This window comes from Myxine glutinosa, chromosome 1, assembly GCF_964187855.1.
Source record: "Myxine glutinosa chromosome 1, kmMyxGlut1.1, whole genome shotgun sequence".
Lineage (NCBI taxonomy): Eukaryota > Metazoa > Chordata > Myxini > Myxiniformes > Myxinidae > Myxine > Myxine glutinosa.
Genome location: NC_136261.1, coordinates 20,550,368 through 20,577,598, shown reverse-complemented (window position 1 = coordinate 20,577,598; position 27,231 = coordinate 20,550,368). Strand labels below are relative to the sequence as shown.

The 27,231-nt window shown below is 47.5% G+C and overlaps 1 protein-coding gene across 2 annotated transcripts; it reads right to left on the bottom strand.

The window, feature by feature from the left end:
* Positions 1 to 10,264: 10,264 nt before the first annotated feature.
* On the bottom strand, positions 10,265 to 20,846 carry LOC144888522 (uncharacterized). Of its 2 annotated transcripts, none has more exons than XM_078766845.1 (3): positions 20,674 to 20,846; positions 16,608 to 17,054; positions 10,265 to 11,613 (listed from the first exon to the last, which is right to left on the bottom strand). In XM_078766845.1, the coding sequence occupies exons 1-2, from the start codon at positions 20,750 to 20,752 to the stop codon at positions 16,630 to 16,632; spliced, it is 504 nt and encodes a 167-aa protein (XP_078622971.1). In that variant the 5' UTR covers positions 20,753 to 20,846; the 3' UTR covers positions 10,265 to 11,613; positions 16,608 to 16,629. The 2 variants fall into 2 exon arrangements, with proteins under 2 accessions (XP_078622971.1, XP_078623010.1); XM_078766884.1 differs by having other exon boundaries at positions 16,748 to 17,054; positions 20,674 to 20,836.
* Positions 20,847 to 27,231: the final 6,385 nt, after the last annotated feature.

Below are 27,231 nucleotides of genomic sequence, written 5' to 3'. Positions count from 1 at the left end.
CCATCTATGTCAGATTTGCCACCGCTCCAGCCGGGAGACAGTGTTAGGATGTTGCCAAACCCGGAGGCCAGGCATTGGATTCCGGCTGTAGTTGAGGCGCGCCACAACAGCCCCCGGTCATATTTGCTGAGGACCCCAAACAATGTGTACCGGCGTAACAGGCTCCATCTCCGCAGAGTGCCTCATTCAGCCAATGTTGGCCCGGTGGGAAGTCAGCCACTCTCTCGCTTTTACTCTTCCCAGGACATGAGGGACTTCCCTGATCCCACCACTCAACAGGACACCCCAGTGGGGAACTGCTGCAAGTCCCCAAGTCCAAGTGAGCAAGCATCTGAATCCCAAAGTCTCCCAACAGTGTCATCGCCTCGAGCCACTGCATCTCCCAGAAATACCAAGTTCATCACAAGGAGCGGCAGAGCGGTTAACCCTCCCAGACGTCTGGATCTTTAAATTTAAATCAATTGATTCACGTGATCTGAATGTGATGCTGTTTGTTAATTAATTCAGTGTAAGTTTTACTTTATAGAGTTATTTGCTTTGCTGGTTTCCTTTAAAGTGGCTTCCTTGAAAGAAAGGAGGATGTAACGTATTATTCTGACTTGTATTTGCATTGTTGTTGTGGTTTATCGGACGCGCTTATTCGTCAGACACGAGTGAATCATCACCGCGTCAATAAACGCGTTTTCCGCTTCCGGCACGATGGAGTCTGCTTGAGTTCGTTACAATGATCTCACTGAGTTTGCAGGAGGGATCGATTAAACATACATTATATATGTACTAGCAGTGACTTGCTGAACATCCACTCATTGTAAAATGTGATTTCCAAGTCCTCAACCCTTCCTCCCTCCTTCACAAACCCAAAGTCCTCACCTTCCCTCTCCCAATCTAAGGTGTCAATCCCATTACCACTTTAGGCCTTCAAACCACTGCCCACCCCCCTCTCATAACCAAAACTCCTCAACCTTCCCCTCCCCTCTTCCAAGTCTCAAACTTCCTCTCCCTACTCTGTCCCATCTTTGCCTTCCCAGCCTTAACTCCAAATCAGTGCTCCCCACCTCACCGTCTTCCCACTCAAAAGCAAATGGCCATTCCCACATCAATCATTACATATTTCTTCATTACCTCATCAAACCAGCAGAATATTTAACTATTTCCCCTCCTTTATCATGATATTGAAGGAACTGCGCTCCAACGCGAGTCGAAAGAATTGACGCGACCAAAGACGGAATTCGTCCGAGTTGCTTTATTGAAACAAAACAGCTCAGGTATTCTGACAAGCCCGTTTTTCGGGCAACAATATATATACACATTTATGTCGGGAAGTTTGCCCGGCAAAAGCTATACCGGGCATGCCCGGGTATCAAGGGCGAGCCTTGGAAAGGCGAGTCTGGACCTGCCCGGGCGTGTTTGGCTGCGGCCTGGCAAGTCGAGGCTGGGCGTGCCCGGGCGCTCTGGGCGAGCACTGAAAGGCGATAGCGGGCATGCCCGGACGCTCTGGGCGAGCCCTGGAAAGGCAATAGCGGGCATGCCCGGACGCTCTGGGCGTGCCCTGGAAAGGCGATAGCGGGCATGCCCGGACGCTCTGGGCGAGCCCTGGAAAGGCGATAGCGGGCATGCCCGGACGCTCTGGGCGAGCCCGGGAAAGACGAGACCGGGCGTGCCCGGGAGGTTCGGGCGTGCCCGGGAACAGTGAGTCAGGGCATGCCCGGGAGAGGCGCGTCTGGCCGTGTTCTGGCCGGTGCAAGGCGATTATGTACATCCAGCGGTAACCGCTACACACGCCCCTCCAGAATCGACCTGCACCGGCAGGGTCAATTTAAGGGGGGTCCGGATGACCCGGCCGAAGCGACCCCTGGAGGGTCGTGGGGAGGGGTCTGACGTGGTGGTGGGTGGTCGAGCGGGGGGAACTGTGGACGGGGGGCGGCCTCGCCGCGGAGGAAGGGCCAACCGTGGTGGTCGGTCGACGTCCATGTGCGCCGGTTTGAGGCGGTCCACAGAAGTCCGGCCGGCCGCCGAAGTCGACGATGAAAGACTTGTCGCCCCGTCGCAGGACCCGGAAGGGCCCGTCGTACGGCGGCCGGAGTGGCCCCCGGTGCGCGTCATGACGCACAAAGACGTACTCCGCTGTGCGAAGCGCCGGGGGGACGTAGGACTGGGGGCCACCGTGGCGGGACGTCGGCACGGGGGCAAATCGTCGGGCGGCCTCCTGGAGGTCCGAGCGCTGGCGAGCGGCGGACCAGGGACTGGTAGCGTCAGGCACGAATTCGCCCGGGACGCGGAGTGGCTGGCCGTAGACAAGCTCGGCGGCGGACGCCTGGAGGTCTTCCTTGGGGGCCGTGCGAAGGCCCAAAAGGACCCACGGCAGCCGGTCGGCCCAACCGTCGTCCTGAAGGCCGGCCATGAGTGCGGCCTTCATGGAGCGGTGAAACCGCTCGCACAACCCATTGGCTTGGGGGTGGTAGGCCGTGGTGCGGTGCAGCGTGACCCCCAACGAACGGGCGACCGCGCCCCAAAGCTCAGACGTGAACTGTGGGCCGCGGTCGGACGAGATGTGCGCCGAAGCGCGCGACCCAGGTGGCGATGAACGCCTGCGCCACGTCGGCGGTGGTGGTGGAGGTGAGGGGCACGGCCTCCGGCCACCTGGTGGTCCTGTCCACCATGGTGAGCAGGTGGGTGAACCCCCGCGAGGGGGGCAGGGGACCCACCAGGTCCACGTGGACGTGGTCGAAACGCCGTTCAGGCACGGCGAAAGGTGCCAGCAGGGCCTGGGTGTGGCGGTGGACCTTGGCTCGCTGGCAGGCCGTGCAGGCGTTGGCCCAGTCGCGGATGTTTCGTCGAAGGCCGGGCCAGACGAAACGCGCCGACACCAGCTTCTGAGAAGCTTTCCGGCCCGGGTGAGAAAGGCCGTGGATGGAGGCGAAGATGCGGCGCTGCCAGGAAACGGGCACGATGGGGCGAGGCTGGCCCTGGGAGACGTCGCAGAGCAGGACGGTGCCCGCGAAGGGGATGTCGGCCAGGCGGAGGCCCGTGTCCGCCACGCGGAGTGCCTGCACCGAGGCGTCGGTGGTCTGGTCGGCCGCCATGAGCGTGAAGTCCACGCCGAGGTGGACCGCATTCGCGCTGGCCCGCGAAAGGCAGTCGGCCACGGCGTTGTCTTTGCCGGCAACGTGCTGGATGTCCGTGGTGAACTCCGACACGGCGGAGAGGTGGCGCTGCTGGCGGGCCGACCACGGCTCCGTGACCTTAGCCATTGCGTAGACCAACGGCTTGTGGTCGACGAAAGCCGTGAACGGGCGGCCCTCCAGGAGGTGTCGGAAATGGCGAACGGCCAGGAATAGCCCGAGCAGCTCGCGGTCGAACGTGCTGTAGTTTAACTCGTTCGGCCGGAGTTGCCGGCTGAAAAAAGCGAGTGGCTGCCAAACCCCGTCCACCCATTGCTCATGGACGGCGCCCACCGCGTAGTTGGAGGCGTCCGTAGTGAGGGCGATGGGCGCGTTGAGCACCGGGTGAGCCAGCAGCGTTGCGTCGGCAAGGGCCCGTTTGGCACTGGCGAAGGCCGCGTCCATGGCCGCGGACCAAACAATGTCATGCTTGGCCGGCTTGCCCCGGAGGGCCTCGTAAAGGGGCCGCATGAGCTGAGCAGCGCGGGGCACGAATCGGTGATAAAAATTCACCATGCCGAGGAACTCTTGGAGGGCCTTGATGGAACGGGGACGCGGGAACGTGGTGATGGCCTCGACCTTGGTCGGCAGCGGCACGGCCCCGGTCTTGGTGATGCGGTGGCCCAAAAAGTCAACGGTCGTCGCGCCGAAGTGGCATTTGACCGGGTTGACAATTAAGCCGTGCTCGCTGAGGCGACCGAACAGTGTTCGGAGGTGGAGGAGGTGCTCGGCGCGGGACGTGCTGGCGACGAGGATGTCGTCCAGATAGACGAAAAGAAACGGCAGGTCGCGCAGCACGCCGTCCATCAAGCGCTGGAACGCCTGGGCCGCGTTCTTGAGGCCAAACGGCATCCGCAAAAATTCGAACAGGCCGAACGGCGTGATGACGGCCGTCTTCGGGACGTCGGCCGCCCGGACAGGTACCTGGTGGTAGCCCCGTATCAGGTCAATTTTCGAAAAGATGACCCGTCCCGCCAAACGGGCGGAAAAGTCCTGAATATGCGGGATCGGGTACCTGTCGGGGGTGGTAGCGTCATTGAGACGGCGGTAGTCGCCACACGGGCGCCATCCACCCCCCGGCTTTGGCACGATGTGCAGTGGCGAGGCCCACGCGCTATCGGAGCACCGCACGATGCCGAGGTGCTCCAACGCGTCGAATTCGGCCTTTGCCACGGCGAGCTTGGCTGGGTCGAGGCGGCGGGCCCTGGCGTAGACCGGTGGGCCCGTAGTGGGTATGTGGTGCTCGATCCCGTGCCGCACCGCGACGGCCGAAAACGTCGGCCGCGTGAGGGCCGGGAATTCCACGAGCAGGCGAGCGAACTCGTTCGTTGCCGGGAGGGCGCACGCCAGTTCGGTCGGCGCGGAGCTGCTCATTGTGCACGCCAGGGAGCTGAAGGTCTCGGCGTGGACAAGGCGACGTCGTTTGACGTCGACCAGCAGCCCGTGCGCGCAGAGGAAGTCGGCGCCCAGCAAAGCCACGGGGACGCTGGCGGTAACAAAAGTCCATTGAAAGCGCTGGCTGCCGAAGCAGAGGGTGACGACGCGTGGGCCGAAAGTGCGTATGGCCGAGCCATTAGCAGCGACCAAAGAGGGGCCGCAAACTGCGTCCAGCCTGTCCTGCTCGGAGGCAGGTATGACGCTCAGTTGGGCGCCGGTGTCGCACAGGAAACGCCGTCCAGACGCTTTGTCCCGAATAAACAGCAAGTTGCCCGAGTGGCCGGCGCTCATGGCTGGGAATGAACGCCGGCCCGGCCGTTTCCCGACCTGCCGAAAGTGCACGGGGGCCGGCACGTCCGAGCCTTGTGTCCGAACCTGGCGTGGTAATAACACCACGCCCGGTCAGGTGGAGGCCCCGGCCGTCGTGTCGGAAGCGGGCGGTGCGGCGTGGCGGCCGCCAGTTGCACCGGCAGTTCGGCCTCCAACCGCGCAGGGCGCTCGGGCGTCGTGGGCGTCGCCTCGGACGGCGGCGGGCTCCAGGTAACCGCGCCGATGTGCTGGCCCGCCGAGGAGATCTTATCCGCTTCCCTGGCGAGGGCGCGGGAATCCGTGATCAACGTGCCAGCTAGGGCGAGGCGTACCGGGTTAGGCAGCTGACGGAGGAACAGCTCCCGGAACAGGAATGCCGGAGAGTGCTCGCCGAGCAACGAGAGCATATAGTCCATGCGCTCGGACGGGCGCGTGTCGCCGAGCTCGGGCAGGTCAAGCAGGCGCCGTGCGCGTGCTGCCGGTGAGAGGGCGAAAGCGCCGAGGAGGAGCGTCTTCAGCGCGTCGTATTTGTCAGCAGCCGGCAGGTGCTGGAGGAGGCTCAAGGCGCGGGCCGCGGTGGTGGAACCGAGCGCCGCCACAACATGGTGGAAGCGGGTGTCGTCCGCGGTGATGCCTCGCAGGGCGAACTGGGAGTCCGCCTGGGCGAACCAAACAGCCGCGTGAGTCTCCCAGAAGGTAGGCAGTTTAAGCGTCACTGCCGTATCCATGTCGGTAGGTCACCAATGAAGGAACTGCGCTCCAACGCGAGTCGAAAGAATTGACGCGACCAAAGACGGAATTCGTCCGAGTTGCTTTATTGAAACAAAACAGCTCAGGTATTCTGACAAGCCCGTTTTTCGGGCAACAATATATATACACATTTATGTCGGGAAGTTTGCCCGGCAAAAGCTATACCGGGCATGCCCGGGTATCAAGGGCGAGCCTTGGAAAGGCGAGTCTGGACCTGCCCGGGCGTGTTTGGCTGCGGCCTGGCAAGTCGAGGCTGGGCGTGCCCGGGCGCTCTGGGCGAGCACTGAAAGGCGATAGCGGGTATGCCCGGACGCTCTGGGCGAGCCCTGGAAAGGCGATAGCGGGCATGCCCGGACGCTCTGGGCGTGCCCTGGAAAGGCGATAGCGGGCATGCCCGGACGCTCTGGGCGAGCCCTGGAAAGGCGATAGCGGGCATGCCCGGACGCTCTGGGCGAGCCCTGGAAAGGCGAGAGCGGGCATGCCCGGGAAAGACGAGACCGGGCGTGCCCGGGAGGTTCGGGCGTGCCCGGGAACAGTGAGTCCGGGCATGCCCGGGAGAGGCGCGTCTGGCCGTGTTCTGGCCGGTGCAAGGCGATTATGTACATCCAGCGGTAACCGCTACAATATATATCATTATCAACGACTTCACAGAAACTGTGAACTAAACAGCTCCTACATGTCATAGGCCATCACGGTCACCTGTCCAACTGACAATATTGTGAGATGTACGGAAACTCCATGGCATTGCAACATAAACATATTCCTTACAAAAAAAATTCCTTTCGAAATACCGCACCCGAGACCACCAAGTACGAATAACTCCGCAACCTAGATGGGTTGCTAGGCAACAGTGAACGCCAATTAGTCGACCACGTGGTCCAGGGTCCTCCGTCCAATTACCGGTGAAAAAGGTTCTTCTTAATTTGAGATGGAAGGTAGGAAGGACATGGCCAAATATTGAAGCAGCTTCACCGCTTTTAAAAAGTATCCCACTCCTCTCTGCCCATGTGCGCAGAGAGAATTGTGGGTAAAATATCTGTGGAAGATTTATGGTGTGGGCTTGTGTTGCTATGGGAAGGTCATCTGCCAAAGTAAGGATTGTTATATGGGGAGAAGGTTCTGGAATGTTGTGGAGAAACTAAGTTTAAAAGTGGTGAGGAATGGACAGCTCCCTGCGGAACACCATTTGGGAGTTTTTTATGTGATGAAAAGGTTTTGTTGATTGTGACACGTGTTTGTCTGCCAGAAAAAAACGTTTCAGTTCCAAAGTTTGTCTTTGCTGCTCATGTTCCTTGTGAGAATCTTTGTATCATTGCGTGTTTGAGTACATAAAAAATATGCAACTAGGCAATACTCATTACCGGTACACAATGGCCTGCTGGTTTCATAGGTCACCACGGACCATTTAAAGACCACAACACTTTACCTGCAAAGAATGAGGGCAATGGTTTACACTTTACGTTATACCTTCGGGAATACACAACCCAGGGGATAATACCTCTCAATGTGTGTACACTAACAGTGAGCTATAGTGCGAGTACATAATAAATAAATATCATACTAAAATACGCAATTTGGTGTCTGTCTGTCCATCTGTATGTCTGTCTGACTGTGATATATTCTGTCGTTACTGATCCAATCTGAACCAAACTTGCCATGGGGACCAAGTCATAAAATTCAGGTTGCAGTGACTTCATTTGCCCTCCTCCACAAGAAGGTTTTTTCTGCCTTGGACGAACACCATGTTAAGGTGTATCGATAGCATATCATGGAAAAAAGTAAAAAAATATTATAACCACAAACTATTCAGTCAATTCTGTCCAACATATTGTTGTGGATATGAGAATGTTTTTTTTATTTTATTGTTGTGGTAAAATGTTGTTGTAAAAGGTTGTTGTAAAATATCACCCCTCCTCCCTCCGTTGTGGTTGTATAAAAGGTCAAAGGGCGTTCCCGTAGTTAGTCCATAAAACATACATGCAGGACACGATATATCTTTTTTTTGACAGTTATATCCTTATTATGTGTATTAGCGTAAGGCTGTGTCTTCCATCTATCTATAATTCCAGTAATCTCTGTGTGTTTGTTTGTACGTTTGTACGTTTGTACGTTTGTTTGTTTGTCTGTGACCGCTGTTTCTCGACAACTACCGGTCCGATATACTTGAAACTTGCCAGGTATATTGCTGGGGACCCGAGGATGTGCCTTTTCAAGGTTTGAAATTAATCGGACAAGTACTTACCGAGCTATGGCGATTTAGCCGTTCGCCGTTCGCTTTGGCTTTGCGAATGGACCAAACCATTCATGTAAATAGAGGGGGGGGGGGGGTGTTCTGTGGTCGTTCGCTTTGGCTTTGCGAATGGACCAAACCATTCATGTAAATAGAGGGGGGGGGTTCTGTGGTCGTTCGCTTTGGCTTTGCGAATGGACCAAACCATTCATGTAAATAGAGGGGGGGGTTCTGTGGTCGTTGCGAATGGACCAAACCATTCATGTAAATAGAGGGAGGGGGGTTCTGTGGTCGTTACTGCCACGTGGTTTCAAAGTTTTTTTTTTGTTGTTGTTGTTTGCACGCATGTTTTTTTGCACCCACGTACGGGCACGCCCTAGGATGTTTACACACACACACCCCTACACAAATTTTTTTTTTTTTTTTTTTTTTGGCAAGGAACGTACGGGCACGTCCTAGCTTATATATAGTACGGGCATGCCCTAGTTAATTGAAATACTCCATTGCACCAGTGAAAGAGAATAGATCCCCTTTCCTTCCCATCCCCAAAATCTCCATTTCATATTACATCCCCTCTCGTCATTGCCGAGCCTCGATTGCCCATATTACCTCCCCTCCAATAACCGCCATTGACCACGAGGCTCGAGTCGGGGAAGAAAGGCGTGTCTCCACCTCGTCATAGAGGGGAGGAGTGAGCCAGCCCCACTCGACCAACCATGAGCCAGGGGTTTGGCTAGAGAGGGCGGAGGAAGAGCGATCGGGGAGGTTCGAAAAGGTTGAGGGGCGGGGGCCTATATAACCCAAGGCAGGGCGTGTCCAGAGAGAGATGCGTTTTTACAGAGGAGAGATGCACTTTGAGTTGGTCGCCAAGAGAGTCGTGAGGAGTCAGTCAGTGGAGTCGGTGGTCAGTTGGTTGCGTTGGTTGCGGTGAGGAGTCGGTGGTGGTGGTCAGTTGGTTGCGTTGGTTGCGGTGAGGAGTCGGTGGTAAAGAGTGAGTGGACCAAGAACGAGTGGAGGGTTTGGACCAGACGCGTCCGACGAGGCCTGGCAAAGCACGCGACGTCCACAGCAGCCAAAACAGCAGCGTGGGGCCTGAACGGCGGCTGCTAAACGCGCCGGTTGTGCTGCGGGACCCCCTTGGACCTCCCTCTCCCTCCATCCATCCACCTCCTGCCTTTCCACCCTTCTTGTATACGTGAGTTTGTTTTGTTTGTTCTGTCCTGGGAATAAGTTAAGTCTGTAGATAAGCTAGTATTTGCACTGTGTGACCTGCGTCTTATGTGTTGTAAATAAACTTGATTGCTCCTTTTTGCTTATGTGTGTAAATAGTAAATAAATTCAGTCGTATTTCCAAACCTCTCTTTGCCTTCTTTTTCCTCTTTGCATTCGTCGCCTTTGTCTTTTCCCTATTGACTAGCTGTGGTGCGACCCGGCCAACGTTTGGGTGGAATCGGGTGAGTCGGGGATCCTGTTAGGTCGCGGCAATACCAAACCGCTCGGTAACTAACATCTTAAACCGCGATCTGTAACAATATGTTTACCTTTTTTTTAACTGTCACTGATGTTGTTTAACACTAAACTGAAAGAAATGTGGAGGAAACCCGACATCCGTAAGGCATTCTATGCTCATTGCGTCCCACAAGGACTAATGGATCTGAGCCGACTCGATTTACTAAGCCTCTAGGTAGGCCGCTAGTTAGGCCGCAACACGTGCTTAAATGAGATGTAACACATGAATTATGTATTCCATTTTTCTAACCATCAGATTATATGTGAACTGCATATTGATTTTTTATAACTTGTATCTTGTTTAGGCCTCATATATCGTTTCTCCCGGCGATGGCTTCACTTGTGATGAGAGATAATGTCCCCGACACCCTTGCAGCCCAATCGTGACCTTTATTTGACGCGTAACCTCATTGCTAATGGTTGCTACCATTGTTTAATACTTGCCTGAGGGACAAGTATTGGGGACGCCTCTTTGCGGTGGTTGTACCCCCCAAATCATGTGGGGGGGGGGCACATCTTCCCTATTCTTCCCTGCTGCTCAGATTTGTCATGGCAGCGAGGTCATGGTTCGAGTGCCGATCGGTTCCCATTGGCTGGCCCTTTCCCTCTTGTCTCTGTCTTTCTTCTCCCTCACATCAACCTCTCCAAGCTTCTCCTCAACCCACCCTCTCCAAGCTCCTCCTCACCCACCCTCTCCAGGCTTCTCACCCCACCCTCTCCTAGCTCCTCCTCTCCCCATCCTCTCAAAGCCCCTCCTCACTCACCCTCTCCAAACTAGACCTCACCCATTTTCTTAACTTTTCCTTATTTTAATACAGGCATAATAACCCTTTGCTTTGCTGATGATTTTACTCAAAAGACAATGTACTTCACAAACATTCTGCTTTATTCACTGATTCATTCATTCATCCGAAGTCATCTTCCATCTGCTTGGAAGTCAGCTGCCCATAAATGGCGTGAGCTTACATAAAAATCACCTCCGCTTCGATTTTCGGTTTGAACCTCCGCTTAAAATGAGGGAAACGAAACATTTTGAAAATTTCGAATTATTCTCACTCACATTTAAACATCACCGTATTGTATATTGTTAATGACTTTAAACTTCCAATATATAAAACAAATCAGCATGTGGAGCGCTCGCCAAGTGGCTTAAGCACTCAAGCAAGCACTCCAATAAACGGTTCATCAGGAACAGCCGGCTTGGAAAGCGATAGCACTCTGATAGGAGTGTGTGTCCCATTACCATAGGTAAGTCATCATGTACATTGCGGAGGCATTGTGTTAACCTTAAGCCAGTATAGAGTACATTTGTTGTGTAAAACCTCCTGTTTTCGAGCCAGGCAAGGTGCATTGCGCTTTAGGAAGGAACAGCATGGACTGTTTGGCCGGCAAACCACAAGCCATTTTGGTGTGATCGGCTGCAGAGCCTTGGAGAGGGGGACGCAAGACTTTTTTTTTTATTGTGGCCACCCGGTGGGGCGGGATTGCCCGGAACATGGCACACCCACAGCCACGAACGGCCAATGATAGAAACCTGCCATGCAAGAAGGTGGTCCCAAAGTATACGAGGGCCATGGGCGTCCCTGCTGAGCGCGGCATTTGTTGGACCTTTAGAGAAGCAGCATTCCTCTCCTTTCTTTGGCCGTCTCTTCTCGTCACCACCCACCAGACCTGCGCAACAACGGACCGGACCTAAACCCGACTGGTTTGGCCTCGTTTGGTTGATCCTTGGGGAATCTCGGGATTAAGTGAGCGCATTAAACTATTTTTAAAACGTTTCGGAATTTGCGGGGGTCTTACACCCCTGGCTCATAGACATCTGCGTTAACGGACCCCTCTGACACACCAACATATTTGTCTCTCAGGTAATCAGAAGTACAAATCTCTGCATGAGGTTTTATCACTGCAGAAAAATTTGCGATTTCAATCCCAAGAGTAATCAGAACTTAGAAGTAAAATGTTAATTCATCCAAAAGAATTACACAACAGAGAAGTCATGGAGTACATACACCTGTATTCAGGAAGAGTAAAACCAGTATCCATGAAAACAAGCGAGTTGCCTGGTTTAGGCCATGACTGAGAAAGCCGATTATTAAAAAATAATTGGCCCCAAAATTTCCTTACTGAATATTGCATGGAAATTTAGGATCTTCTTCAAATAATGGCTCATAATTGATGTACTCTTCCATCTTTGAACGACAAGCTTCTGGTTTCATCCTGGCAAAGGAAAATATTGGTTAATGTCAAGGGAGAAGCACCATAACCGTAATTTTAAAAATTTTAAATTAAGTCTGATTAAATTTTTTTTTTTCTAGAAACTGGTTGGAGAAGAACAACATTAGAGTCAAGGAAGTGAGTTTACCAGTGCATTCCAGTATTCACAAAAAAAACTGAAGGTGGCCTTAGTCAGGGCCCTCAGGGATATTTTGGGGCCGTTTGGTTCAAATTCTTCCAAAAGCACCAAATTTGGCCCAGATGTTGCCCATGCCATACTCTTTCGATTTTTGACGGGCGCCCGCCCCCCCCCCCCCCGGGGGGCCCCATATTGGCGAAATACTAAATGGTCGCCACCCGGATTAGAGGAAAATCAGTTAAATAACCAAAAGGGTATGATACCACTTTTCAGGGGTTTTCGAGGTCGATGAATCCAATTATGATGTTATTTTGATGATTCGAGGTCAAGGTCAACCCTCAAGGTCATCTTAAAGGTCATTTTTGAGTCAAACATGTCGGTTTTTGAGTTTTTTTGTCAAGATTTACGCGAGGTTCACCATTTTATGTTTCTGGGTTGGGTAATCGAACTCTGACCTTATTTTTGACAATTAGAGGAAATATTTACATGTCTATTTCCTAATTTTCAGGCATATGCAGTTCATCAGTCCAATTACAAAGGTACGGATTTTGATGTTTTATGAACTGCATGCCATATCCTTGTGTTTAATTTTTGTGCGATCATGATCCGGGTTCATGTATACATGATTGTATACATGTCATAAATATGACGTCATAGGTCATGTGACCTGGTGGCCATATTGGATTTTATGAAAACCTTAAAAATGGATCCCTGCCTTCATTTTTCGATCGATTCATTTTGAACTTTGACCACTTATAGTACGCCATGTGATTGGATGCATATCCTAATTATGACGTCATAGGTCAGGTGACATGGCGGGATGGACCGGTATGGTCCCCGGATCATACCGCCCTTCGCGCCCATCAAAAATCGAAAGAGTATGGCATGGGCAACATCTGCGCCAAATTTGATGCTTTTGGAAGAATTTGAACCAAAATATCCCTAAGGGCCCTGACTACCTTGGACTTTCAAACTCCAACAGAATTTTAATTTTGTTTTAATACCTCGGCAAAGGCTCGTAATAGAGCTGACACACACACACACACACACACACACACACACACACACACACACACACACACACACACACACACACACACAACCACTGAGCTTGAGTGAGGTGCCGCCACTGCCGTCACTTCCTGGGATACTAAGGTTACCAGCGACGTCATGACAATGGCGCCGCTTTTCTCACTGCACTCAGCGGGGCATTTCCTCAAGAGGAATTTCCTCCTCCCCATCGATGCCAACCAATGGGGATTGTCCATGCTTTATCCTTTTCAAGCAAGGAAGGGCACCACGAACCATTTTAAGTCTTTTTTTATGACTTGAACTGGTCCAAACCGGATGGGTGTTTTTTTAGGAAACACAATCTCCTTCCTTGATGACCGTTGGCTCCTTACGGGAGCTCATCCGCCCTTTGCCAGGTGTTGTAAATTTGTTGTGCAAAATATGTTTGATGTCATGTTGGACAAAGTTGTCCAGTGTATACCATGCAACAATGTGCTATCGGCCATAGGATGTGTTACGAAACATCAGACATGATCTATTTCAATGCGACATACACACTTGTACATTAAAACTACACGCGCACACATTCAAACTACACACTCGTATATTAAAACTACACGCGCACATATTCCAACTACACAATCGTATATTAAAACTACACGCGCACATATTCCAACTACACAATCGTATATTAAAACTACACGCGCACACATTCAAACTACACACTCGTAAATTAAAACTACACGAGCACATATTCCAACTACACACTCGTATATTAAAACTACACGCGCACATATTCCAACTACACACTCGTATATTAAAACTACACAAGCACATATTCCAACTACACACTCGTATATTAAAACTGCACGCACACACATTCAAACTACACACTCGTAAATTAAAGCTACACGAGCACATATTCCAACTACACACTCGTATATTAAAACTACACGCGCACACATTCAAACTACACACACGTAAATTAAAACTACACGCGCACATATTCCAACGACACAATCGTATATTAAAACTACACGCGCACACATTCAAACTACACACTTGTAAATTAAAACTACACGAGCACATATTCCAACGACACACTCGTATATTAAAACTACACGCGCACATATTCCAACTACACAATCGTATATTAAACCTACACGCGCACATATTCAAACTACACACTCGTAAATTAAAACTACACGCGCACATATTCCAACTACACACTCGTATATTAAAACTACACGCGCACATATTCCAACAACACACTCGTATATTAAATCTACACGAGAACATGTTCCAACTACACACTCGTATATTAAAACTACACGCACACATATTCCAACTACACACTCGTACATTAAAACTACACGAGCACATATTCCAACGACACACCAGTATATTAAACGTCATCGGTGCACGCTCACACATTCAAACTGCGCGCTCCCACATTCAAACTGCACGCTCCCACAGTCAAACTGCACGCTCCCACAGTCAAACTGCATGCTCCCACAGTCAAACTGTGCGCTCGCACATTCAAACTGCACGCTCGCACATTCAAACTGCGCTAGCACATTCAAACTTTGCGCTCGTACATTCAAACCATGCGCTCGCACATTCAAACCATGCGCTCGCACATTCAAACTGCGTGCTCGCACATTCAAACTACGCGCTCGCACATTCAAACTGCCCGCTCGCACATTCAAACTGTGCGCTTGCACATTCAAACTGTGCGCTTGCACATTCAAACTATGTGCTAGCACATTTAAACTACGCGCACGCACATTCAAACTACGCGCTCGCACATTCAAATTTGACGCTCGCACATTCAAACTGCACGCTCGCACATTCAAACTACGCGCTCACACATTCAAACTGTGTGCTCGCACATTCAAACTGTGCGCTCGTACATTCAAATGGCACGCTCACACATTCAAACTGCGTGCTCGCACATTCAAACTGCACGCTCGCACATTCAAACTGCACACTTGCACATTCAAACTGCGCGCTCGCACATTCAAACTGCGCGTTCGCACATTCAAACTATGCACTCGCACATTCAAACCATGCGCTCGCACATTCAAACCACGCGCTCACACATTCAAACCACGCGCTCGCACATTCAAACTGCGCGCTCAACATTCACACTATGCGCTTGCACATTCAAACTATGCACTCGCACCTTCAAACTACGGGCTCAACATTCAAAATATGCGCTCGCACATTTAAACTGCGTGCTCACACATTTAAACTACACACTCGCACATTTAAACTACACACTCGCACATTCAAACCACGTGCTCGCACATTCAAACTACGCGCCTGCACATTTAAACTACGCGCACGCACATTCAAACTACGCGCTCGCACATTCAAATTTGACGCTCGCACATTCAAACTGCACGCTCGCACATTCAAACTACGCGCTCACACATTCAAACTGTGCGCTCGTACATTCAAATGGCACGCTCACACATTCAAACTGCACGCTCGCACATTCGAACTGCGCGCTCGCACATTCAAACTGCACGTTCGCACATTCAAACTATGCACTCGCACATTCAAACCATGCGCTCGCACATTCAAACCACGTGCTCACACATTCAAACCACGCGCTCGCACATTCAAACTGCGCGCTCAACATTCACACTATGCGCTTGCACATTCAAACTATGCACTCGCACCTTCAAACTACGGGCTCAACATTCAAAATATGCGCTCACACATTCAAACTACAGGCTCGCACATTCAAACTACATGCTTGCACATTCAAACTACGCGCTCACACATTCAAACTACGCCCCCGTACATTCAAAATGCGCGCTCGCACATTCAGACTGCGCGCTCGCATATTCAGACTGCGTGCTCGCACATTCAAACTGCGCACTCGCACATTCAAACTGCGCACTCGCACATTCAAACTGCGCGCTCGCACAGTCAAATTGTGCGCTCACACATTTAAACGGCGCTCTTGCACATTCAAACTGCGCGCTCGCACATTCAAATTGTGCGCTCACACATTTAAACTGCGCTCTTGTACATTCAAACTGCGCGCTCGCACATTCAAACTGCGCGTTCGCACATTCAAACTTTGCACTCGCACATTCAAACTGTGCGCTCGCACATTCAAACTGTGCGCTCGCACATTCAAACTGCGCACTCGCACATTCAAACTGCGCGCTCGCACAGTCAAACTGCGTTCTTGCACATTCAAATTATGCGCTCACACATTTAAACTGCGAGCTCCCACATCCAAACTACGTGTTTGCACTTTCAACCTATGCACTCACACATTCAAAATATGCGCTTACACATTCAAACTACGCGCTCACACATTCAAACTACATACTCGCACATTTAAACCACGCGCTCGCACATTCAAACTATGCGCTCACACATTCAAACTACATGCTCGCACATTTAAACCGCGCGCTCGCACATTCAAACTACGTGCTCACACATTTAAACTACACGCTCATACATTTAAACTGCACGCTCGCACATTCAAACTGCGCGCTCGCTCATTTGAACTGCGCGCTCGCACATTCAAACTACACGCTTGCACATTCAAACTACACCCTCACACATTTAAACGACACACTCGCACATTCAAACTATGCGGTCTTACATTTAAACCTCACACAACCACATGCTCTCGCTCCAAGTTTGAACATCACACCTACAAACTCACTCTACAGCAATCAGCTGAAACATTGCTCGAGCAAGCTCATACATTTAAACTACACGCTCGCACACGAGTCATGCTCATGCACACAGAGCACACAGAGCACACAGCTCATGCATTACAGCTACAAATTAGAATAGCACTCGGCAGAGAGCATACCTCCGCCAGATGTGCATTTTACTCAATGATAGGCTGCACTACGTGCACAGTGCATCATTGTTTGTGGTACACCTTGTGCTGGTTGGTGGATGTGAAAGTTGTACTTTGACACTACCGTTGTGGTATGCGCACCGACGTACATGTGCACCAGGTGTGATTCGGACTCGACCCACTTCAGGTACAGGTCACTGTTTGCGGTGGCGTACAGGAGTTGGCGAAGCTCGGAGTTTCCCTTCATGGGGTCAAACATGGACCGCACGGCCGAACGCAGGTACAACGGTGCACGCATCACCACCACATACACGATCTCGGTCTCCTCGTCCTCGTTCTCCATGACACGGCCAATGCAGAAAACCCCAGAGCAGCTCGCAGGGATGTCTTCCTGATGAATAACTTCAGAAGGACTCCATTCAGCCTCGACCAAAGCCGCACAAACGCGCTCAATCTCTGTGATGGGCAAGACAACAATATAAACAAGAAGACGTCATGCGGAGCCGAATATTTGCAAAATCCGCCCCGCACCCCCAATAAAGAAATTCCATTGATACAGCAAATTGTCCATTTCATCAAGATTAAAATTGACAATCTTGATCAAAGCTCGGGTCAACAGGAAGAAAAGTGACGATTTTTCAGATGAAAAATGATGATTTTGTAAGGTTGACCTTGAGTTGACCTTTGACCTTTTGACCTCAAAAATAGTTAGTTTCCCTATTTAGTGACTCAATGTGCAAATGCTGTTCTATTTTCAAGTCAATCGGATGAAAATTGACGGTTTTTCAGATGAAAATTGATGATTTTGGAAGTTTGACCTTGAATTGAACTTTGACCTTATGACCTAAAAATATTTGGTTTCCCTATTTAGTGACTCGATATGCCAATACTGTTACATTTTCAAGTCAATCGGATGAAAAATGGCGATTTTAGAAAATTGACCTCCAAAATCAATAGGCTTCTCAATTGGGATGACCTCTACAACTTGGTGAAGTACCATGACGATCAGTTTAGAATTGTAACCTTTAGGCCGGTGACAAACAGACAAATGAAAAATCACTCATAGAGCGACACTTGGCAAAACATAACCAAGTAGAATTGGCAATCAGTAGAGCAACCTTTTAACCTCAAAAATGATTATTGGTTGAATTCAGTGACTTGACATGCAAGTCATCTTCAAAGTTTAAGTGAATCGGTTTAAAATTGACAATCTTATAAATCTGGCCTATGTTGACCTCAAAAAATAGTTGGTGGCTGGGTTCAGTATGCTGATATGAAAATCCTTTTCAAATGTAAAGTGAATCGGATGAAAATTGAGGATTTTAGAAATCTGAAATTGTTGTTGACCTTTGGCCTATGTTGTCCCTTTGGCCTATGCTGATCTCAATAATAGTTGGTGGTTGAATTGAGTTAGGTGAAATGAAAATCCTATTCAATTTTGAAGTCAATCGGATTAAAATTGAGTATTTAAAAAATTCTAAAAAAGTGGTTGACCTTTGGCCTATGTTGACCTTTTGGCCTACGCTGGTCTCAAAAATAGTGGTTGAATTCAGTTATCCGATATGTAAATCCTATTCAAATATAAGTCAACCGGATGTAAATTGAGGATTATAGAAATTTGAAAAAAGTGGTTGACCTTTCGCCTACGTTGACCTTTTGACCTTTTGACCTCGAAAATATATAGGAATTTGTCGGACCACAAACTCTACCATTCGGTGAAGTTTCGTGAACATCGGTTAAAAACTGTGACCTGTAGGCAAGTATAAGTGAGCGGACAAACAAACACACAAACACTCAAACCGGAGTGATCAACATACTTGCAAAAAAAAAAAAAAATTTAGCCAGTAACAAACAAACAGAATGAAAAATCACTCATTGAGCGTCACTTGGCAAAACAGAACAAAGTGGAATGGCACTCAGTAGAGAATCCTTTCAACCTCAAAAATAGTTGGTGGTTGAATTCAGTTGGTTGATATGAAAATCCGATTCAAATTTCAAGTCAATCGTATGAAAATTGAGGCTTTTAGAAATTTGAAAAAGCAGTTGACCTTGGGCCTATGTTGACCTTTTGGCCTATGCTGATCTCAAAAATAGTTGTTGGATGAATTCAGTTAACTGATGTGTATATCCCATTCAAATTTCAATTGAATCGTATGAAAATTGAGGATTTAAAAAATTTGAAATTGTTGTTCACTTTTGGCTTTTGTTGCTCTTTTGGCCTATGCTGATCTCAAAAATAGTTGGTGGTTGAATTCAGTTTGCAGATGTGTATATCTTATTCAAATTTCAAGTCAATCGGATGAAAATTGAGCATTGTAGAAATTTGAAAGAAGTGGTTGACCTTTGGCCTATGTTGACCTTTTGACCCCAAAAATGTACAGGATTTTGTCGGACCACGAACTCCACCATTTGGTAAAGTTTCGTGAAGATCGGTTTAAAATTGTGACCCGTAGGCAAGTATAAGTGAGCGGACAGACAAACACACACACAAACAAACACACACAAACAAACACACACACAAACAAACAAACACACACACAAACAAACAAACACACACACACAAACAAACAAACACACACACACACAAACAAACAAACACACACACAAACAAACACACACACAAACAAACAAACAAACACACACACAAACCGGAGTGATCAACATACTTGCAACGACTAGTAACAACAGACGCAACCGACCAATATACTTGAAAAATCTTCGATTTTGCAAGTAATAAATAAGAGTTCAAAATGAGGAACATCAAAGGAGGAGGCCATTGGACCCATGGAAGCCTCCACTCTTACCCTATTATTACTAACTTGTGCTTGGTTAGTCCTTGCTCTAACATTTTTTAAATGCTGAATATCAACCATTTTTAAATCCCTGGTGTTGGGCTAGCGGCTAGGGTGCCGGCTTAGGATCTTGGGTTCGAATCCCGGTCGATCGCTGAATTAACGCCAGGGGGGTTGACTCAGCCTGTCATCCTTCCGAGGTCGGCTAATTGAGTACCAGTTCACTGGTAATTCCCTGTGTGTCGTAAAAGGCGGCAAAAAGGGTTGGCGGCAGGAAGGGCATCCGGCCGTAAAACATTGCTTCAAAAAGGGGACGGAAAAACAACAACAACCACGGTCCCCGAAAAAGGCCAACCCCCGCTTGTGGGGAAAAAATGGCCTCTAAAGGTGGTTTTTTAACCATTTTAAAAGTCTTTGGTGTGGATTCAGCCAGGGTTTGACCTGCTTATCGAGCAAAATAGGAGATTTAACAATTACACCTCTGAGGCTCGTTAACAATGGAGTATTAAACAAGATATATAAATAAATAGCTGATTAATTAAGCAGAATTTATTTGAATACATGGAATGAATATAGGATGATCTGAATCAAAATTTGTCTGCGTGAGGAACATTGTCAACATAGATGGATCTCTTTTGAATACCAAATAGTTATGAAATTACTGAAAATAAGTATTGTAATGAGTCATGTCGTGCATCATGGCCTCGGTGGATGGACACGGACACACACACACACACACACACGAGTTCGATACTTTGAAACCTGGTAGGTCTCCGTTCTATCTTCTGAAACCCGCCCATGTGTGGAGAAAGCAGCCAAAAACAGCAACTTACACGCACTCACACACACACACACACACACACACACACACACACACACACACACACACACACACACACACACACACACACGATGGGGGATACTTTGAGATCTGAGAGGGCTTCGTTCCATCTTCTGAAACGCGCATATGGAGATAACAACCTGTGACACACACAAACGGACGAACACACGCAAACACATACGCACACATAAACTGATACCGACAAGCATACACACACAAACAAACACACATACACACACAAACAAACACAAACACACACATTCACATCCACAAACACACACACATACACACACACACACACACATACTGACACACACACAAACACACAGACACACACACACACACACACACACACACACACACACATACACACACACACCCAGACAGTACACTCATCATAAAACTCACTAAAGGTGGACGTCACAAACAAGGAATCGTTTACCTTTATCAATTTCTGCGTCTTTGCTGAACTGAGTAAAAATGGCTTTGATTTCACCTCCCAGTATTTCCAGGTCCTCCATGTTGTCTCGATTCTCAGGCGTTAACGTCGTCGTTGAATCAAGTCCAAGGCAGGACTTTACACTGTTTAATGACACAACTCGTACCACCCAATTGGTCACAGGTGTTACGCCTACCTTCGTCGGGTTAGTGTCTCACTATTCCCATGCACAAAAATCCAAACAAACCAGTTGTTACCACCATATGCTATTTCGAGGAAGCTGCTCATTTTAATCTCATCTTGTCACACACAGGAATTTGCACAATTTTTGTTCCATTTTCAACATCCTCAACTTAATAAACAAAAACAAAGATGCAAGTAAGTACTCTCATGGAGAACATATACACAGACAGCCCCCAACAGCAATTTAAAAATGGGACATATACTCGTACGTTTTACATTGAAACAAACAGATAAATAAATAGGGAATTAGTGGAGATGGTAAAGTGCATATAAATAAATAATTAAAGGTGGTATAGTATACAAGAAGTAGGATGGTAAAAGGTGTATAAATAAATAATTCATAGTTCTATGTTGGTAGTGGAGTTAATGAGGTATGTAAAAGTAAATAAATAATTCAGTTTTATGTTGGTAGTGGAGTTAATGAGGTATGTAAAAGTAAATAAATAATTCAGTTTTATGTTGGTAGTGGAGTTAATAAGGTATGTAAAATTAAATAAATAATTCAGTTTTATGTTGGTAGTGGAGTTAATGAGGTATGTAAAAGTAAATAAATAATTCAGTTTTATGTTGCTCGTGGAGTTAATGAGGTATGTAAAAGTAAATAAATAATTCAGTTTTATGTTGGTAGTGGAGTTAATGAGGTATGTAAAAGTAAATAAATAATTCAAAGTTTTATGTTGGTGGTGTAGTTAATTAAGGTATGTAAAAGTAAATAAATAATTCAAAGTTTTATGTTGGTGGTGTAGTTAATTAAGGTATGTAAAAGTAAAGACCCTCCCTCCCCCTCCCAAAATAGGTGGCGAGCAAATACCTGTTTTATTTTTTTGGGGAGGCGGGGAGGGTCAAAATCACAAGTAAACCCCCACAATAAGCGCAGATTTTGATGCCGTCAATACACCTACGTTCGGCATTACATCTGCAGCTTTTGGCCAAGTTTCATCAAAATCGTGTGTGTAGTTTCGGGAAAGAGAGCAAATACCGATTTTGAATGATCAAACCCTCCATCCCCTATAAACCCCTTTCATGAACGTAGATTTTGATGCGGTCAAAACACCTTCATTACACATCAGATATGCAGCTTTTGGCCAAGTTTCGTCAAAATATTGTGTGTAGTTTTAGAGAAGAGAACATATACCCATTTTTTTGGGGGGGGGGGAGTGTCACCCCCTCGCCCCCCCCCCCCCCGAGACACCCTTAATGAGCGCAGATTATGGTGCGGTCAATAGACCTTCATTGAGGATCAGATGCGCAGCTTGTGGCCAAATTTAATCAAAATCGTGTGTGTAGTTTCGGAGAAGAGAGAAAATATCTATCTTGGGGGGGGGAGGGGGGTCAAAACCTGCCCCCCTAGTAGATCTCCTTAATGAGCGCAGATTTTGATGCGGTCAATACACCTTCGTAAGGGATCATATATGCAGCTTTTGGCCAAGTTTAATCAAAATTGTGAGTGTAGTTTCAGAGAAGAGAGCAAATACCTGTTTGAGAGGGTGGGGTCAAACCCTCCCTCCCCCTAAACCCTTTTAATGTGCTCAGATTTTGATGCGGTCAATACACCTTCGTTAGGCATCAGATGTGCAGCTTGTGGCCAAATTTAATCAAAATCGTGTGTGTAGTTTCGGAGAAGAGAGCAAATACCTATATTGGGGGGGGGGGGCGGGGAGGGGTCAAAACCTGCCCCCATCGTAGACCTCCTTAATGAGCCAGGAATTTGATGCGGTCAATACACCTTTGTAAGGGATCAAATATGCAGCTTGTGGCCAAATTTAATCAAAATTGTTTGTGTAGTTTCAGAGAAGAGAGCAAATAACTATTTGGGGGGGGGGGGGTCAAAACACCCTTGTAGACTCCCCTATTGAGCGCAGATTTTGATGCCGTCAATACGCCTTTGCTATGCATCAGATATGAAGCTTGTAGCAACGTTTCATCAAAATCGTATGTGTAGTTTCAGAGAAGAGAGGAAATACCTATTTCGGGGAGGGGGGGGGGGGGGAGAGCAAAAAAAACCCGTACACTCCCTTAATGAGCGTAGATTTTGAATTTGTTTTGAAAACCAGTGATTGGACGCATTGGCTGATGTATATTCCAAGTTTCAGCTTGTTTCAATACATAGCCTTTGAGATATGAGTGCCAACAAATTTTGGGCGGACGGACGGAGGGATGGACAGACAACGTGATTTCGATGGTTTTCTTCATAAAACTCAAGAATGCGGAAACGGACGTTGCTGAAATTTGGAACATATTACCTCGATGTACAAAGCCTTTACTTCTGAAATTTGCAGCGAATTTCGTCCAGTAGAAGCCGAGAAAGAATTGTCAGTCCCCATGTTAAAGTTGCATACAGAGAAACTATCCCATATAAAGGAAGGGATGCTTTGCACTTCCCTTGATAATAATTCCCAAAAGCATATATAATCCTGTACTATTCTCTCCTATAAAAATTGGTTCCGTTGGTTCCAATCCCAAAATCATTCGATAAGCCCAATTCCCACATATTATTACATGCATGTGCAGATGTTTCGAATAAGAAAGAAATGTGTTCAGTCATTTTCGAGTAACGGCTCAGTACGGACGGACGGACTAACAACACACAAAATATAATCATCCAGTCGGGCTGTCTCCCATATGGGTTAAAATAAAAATTTAAACAAAAGAGATTTTAAGGAATATAATCCATACTGTCGTGTGGACGCTCTCAGTTAAAGCAGAGCGTCCAGGGATGGAATCGAGCTCAATGAGGCATTTCCCAATTGATGGCGGATCATATGCGAGACGGAATGAAGAATGCCGCTTACCTTCACGGTCCGATGTCTTCAACATGAAAATCAATAAATCAAACGAAAACGGATATAAAATGTACAACAGGAATATTTATTACGGACCCGATAACAAAGGACGCGACGATAGAACTAAGACCTAGGTTGGGATCCCACTCACAGACTTCATATGCAAAACAATGGGAGAATGAATAAAATTAATCGTTGTTTGCGCATCTGTGCTTATCTGCCTGGATGTGGTGTCCATCAGGAATCGTCTGGTTGTGCAGCTCCGTCGTCCAACGCGGCTCCGGTTGGCGCAAACTGCCTGGTTATTGGCGCGGAGCGGCCCTCGGCGTGCCTACGCGATCACTCGGCAGCGCTCCAACCGCAAGCCTCGCTCGTCGTTTGTATGCAAATGCAGGGAAAGAGAATCGTCGGCGCTGGTCTCCCCACCAAAGTCCAAAGGCAGGAACAGGTCCAGCACGAAGGGACAGTCCAGAGCAAGAGGCAAAGGGAAGACAGAAGCGGCCAGCTTTCCGGACGTTTTTCCTAAACTCTTAATGCTAATGATTTCAAACTTGGTACATGGTTTCGTCATGATAAGTTACAGATCAAGTTCGAACTTCACGACGTTTCGATCATTTTTGACAAAGTTATGGCACTTTGAACTTTGGGAATTTCCCCAACAGTTTTCCGGACTATAATTTGGAGTGCGGTAAGTCATAATACTGTCTTCTATGACAGTGCTACCCAATGCCGGTAGGGGACATGTATTGCAGCGCAATACTCAAAATGCTTGTTTACATTGAGATGGTTCTAGCTACCCACGACAGACGAAGAATTAGAATACCTATGCAGATCTACCTAGATCTAGATATGCTTACCCAACCGACTTAACAATACAAATACAAAGGTGGCAATAAGTAAATTCATAAAACCTCATCAGATTCCAATATGACAATAAGTGACAATAAGTAACAGACAGTGTCTCTATCCTCATCAGATTCCAAAAAATTTTCCCAAGTAAAAACGTATTTTGGGTTCATTCTAATTCTGTCCATTACAAGCGCAGAGGACCACACCTGTGTAATTGGACCAGCTATTCACGGACCAGCTGCAAAAAGAGAAAATCAATGTAATGTACTGTATATTTAATATATGTTATAAATATTTTCAAGCGTTCGTGTGTTTCTTTGTGTAGTCTTCCCTCCACCCCACCGCCCTCCCGTCCCGCCAGGTAGTCCCTGCTAGTAGGTGTATACAGTGCCTATAGAAAGTCTACACACCCTTTCAAAAATTTCACCTTTTGTTGCCTTATATCCTGGAATTAAATTGCATGAAATCAGACTTTAACCCATAACTTCCAAGTAACTTCGGGTAACTCCCGGGAGTGTTTGTGACCCAAATTTTTTTTATTTTTATGGGTACATGGTTGCAGGTCAAAACTGAAAATGCCAACACGTGAAGAAGGTTATCCCTGCACGGAGAGCAGGATCTCCCAGAATTCCTTCTTTTTTTTTCTTTCCCCATGGATTAGCCATTGCAGAAAAGATTGGTATTTCTGTCAGCAAAGCGACGGGTCTTGTATTCTAGTAATCCTTAAAATAACAATAGGCTTCCAGTGGGAACCTCACTGGAAGCCTAATTATCTCAGGTGCAAGCAATCACCTTCAAAAGACACATCAAGTCAATTGGCCTCCACCTGTGTTAAATTGTCATGATTCTGATTATTTAAAAATAAAATCAGCTGTTCTTGTAGGTTTCCTCTGCTGAGTCATGCATTTCACAGCAAAGACTCAACCATGAGCACCAAGGAGCTTTCAAAAGACCTCTGGGATAAAGTTGTGGAAAGGCACAGATCAGGGGATGGGTATAAACATATTTCAAAGGCCTTGAATATCCCTTGGAGTGCATTCCAGACAATCATTAAGGAGTGGAAGGTGTACGGTACCACAAGACTCTGCCTAGATCAGACCATCCCTCCAAACTGGATGACCAAGCAATGAGGAGACCGATCAGAGAGGCCAATGGCAACTTTGAAAGAGCTCCAGGACTTTATGGCAAAGACTGGTCACTGTGCATGTGACAACAATATCCCAAGCACTTCCACAAGACTGGCATGTACAGTGGGGTGGCAAGAAGGAAGCCATTACTCAAAAGAAGCCCACCTTGAGTCCCGTTTGAGGTATGCAAAAAAATACTCTGGAGATTCTGAAGCCATGTGGCAAAAAGTGTTGTGGTCTGACGAAACCAAGATGGAACTTGTTGGTTGAAATGCAAAACGTTACGTTTGACGCAAACCCAACACAGAACTTCACCCAAAGAACACCATTCCTACAGTGAAGCATGGTGGTGACAGCATCATGTTATGGGGATGTTTCTCATCAGCAGGGACTGGTGCACTTGTCAGGATAGAAGGTAAAATGGATGGAGCAAAATACAGAAATATCCTCGAGGAAAACCTGCCTTCTGCAAGAAAACTGAAATTGGGACGGAAGCTCACCTTTCAGCATGACAAAGACCCGAAGCACACAGCCAAAGCTACACTGGAGTAGCTAAGGAACAACAATTAAACGAAAAAACATGTTTCAGGGCTACACACTTTTATTTTAATTTTAAAGAGTTTTAAACCTTTTTAATTTTGGGAAAAAAATGTATTTTTAAAATAAAATTTTGATAGATGAAAATGTACCAGAAAAGACGACGGTGTGCCAAATTTCAGCTCTCTAGGACGTATGGAACCTAGAAAACGAACAGCTCAAAGATTTGAAACGAGACAAACAAACAAAGTTCAGATAAAGTTAAATAAAAGTGTGTAATAAAAAGATAAATGTCATTGAGTGGCCCAGTCAGAGCCCCGACCTAAATCCAATGGAAAATCTGTGACATGACTTGAAGATTGCTGTCCATCAACGATTCCCACGCAACTTGACTGAGCTTGAACAGTTTTGTTCAGAAGAATGGGCAAATATTGCCAATCAAGGTGTGCAAAGTTGGTAGAGACCTATCCCAACAGACTCACAGCTGTAATTGCTCTCAAAGGTGTTACCACCAAGTATTAACTCGGGGGGAGGGGGGCGGTGGGGGGGGGGGGGTGAACACTTATTCAACCAAGAGAAGCAAGAGTATTTTAAATTAAATTTCGGAAATTTGTAGAATTTGTTTTTCAGTTTGAAGTTGTCGGTTACAATGTGAAAATAAAGGAGGAAAAAGTCTGATTTAATGCATTTTAATTCCAGGATATAAGGCAACAAAAGGTGAAAATTTTGAAAGGGGGTGTAGACTTTCTATGGGCACTGTAAATTGTACTGGTGCCACCCACGAGTATTGCCGCAAAGGTGTGGGCATACAGACTGTTAGTGAGTGGCCCTGTTTAGGTCCCGTGTAGAGCCCACCCACCAATACATTGGGAGTGGCGGCCCAAGGCTGCGGAAGATTTAAGATTTAAGACGAGCAGCCCAAAATAAATTTTGGACTTGTTTTAAAGCTGAAATTTTACATTCATCGATTGGCTGAAATTTGATGACAGAGGTTAGGATGCCTTCCCCCTCCATCCTTCTCT

Bases quoted from the DNA above. Each gene is read 5' to 3' on its own strand.
- LOC144888522 (XM_078766845.1), bottom strand. From the start codon at position 20,752: ATGGAGGACCTGGAAATACTGGGAGGTGAAATCAAAGCCATTTTTACT. The intron at 17,055-20,673 runs GTAAACGATTCC...TGCCCATCACAG, and splicing joins AGACGCAGAAATTGATAAAG to AGATTGAGCGCGTTTGTGCG.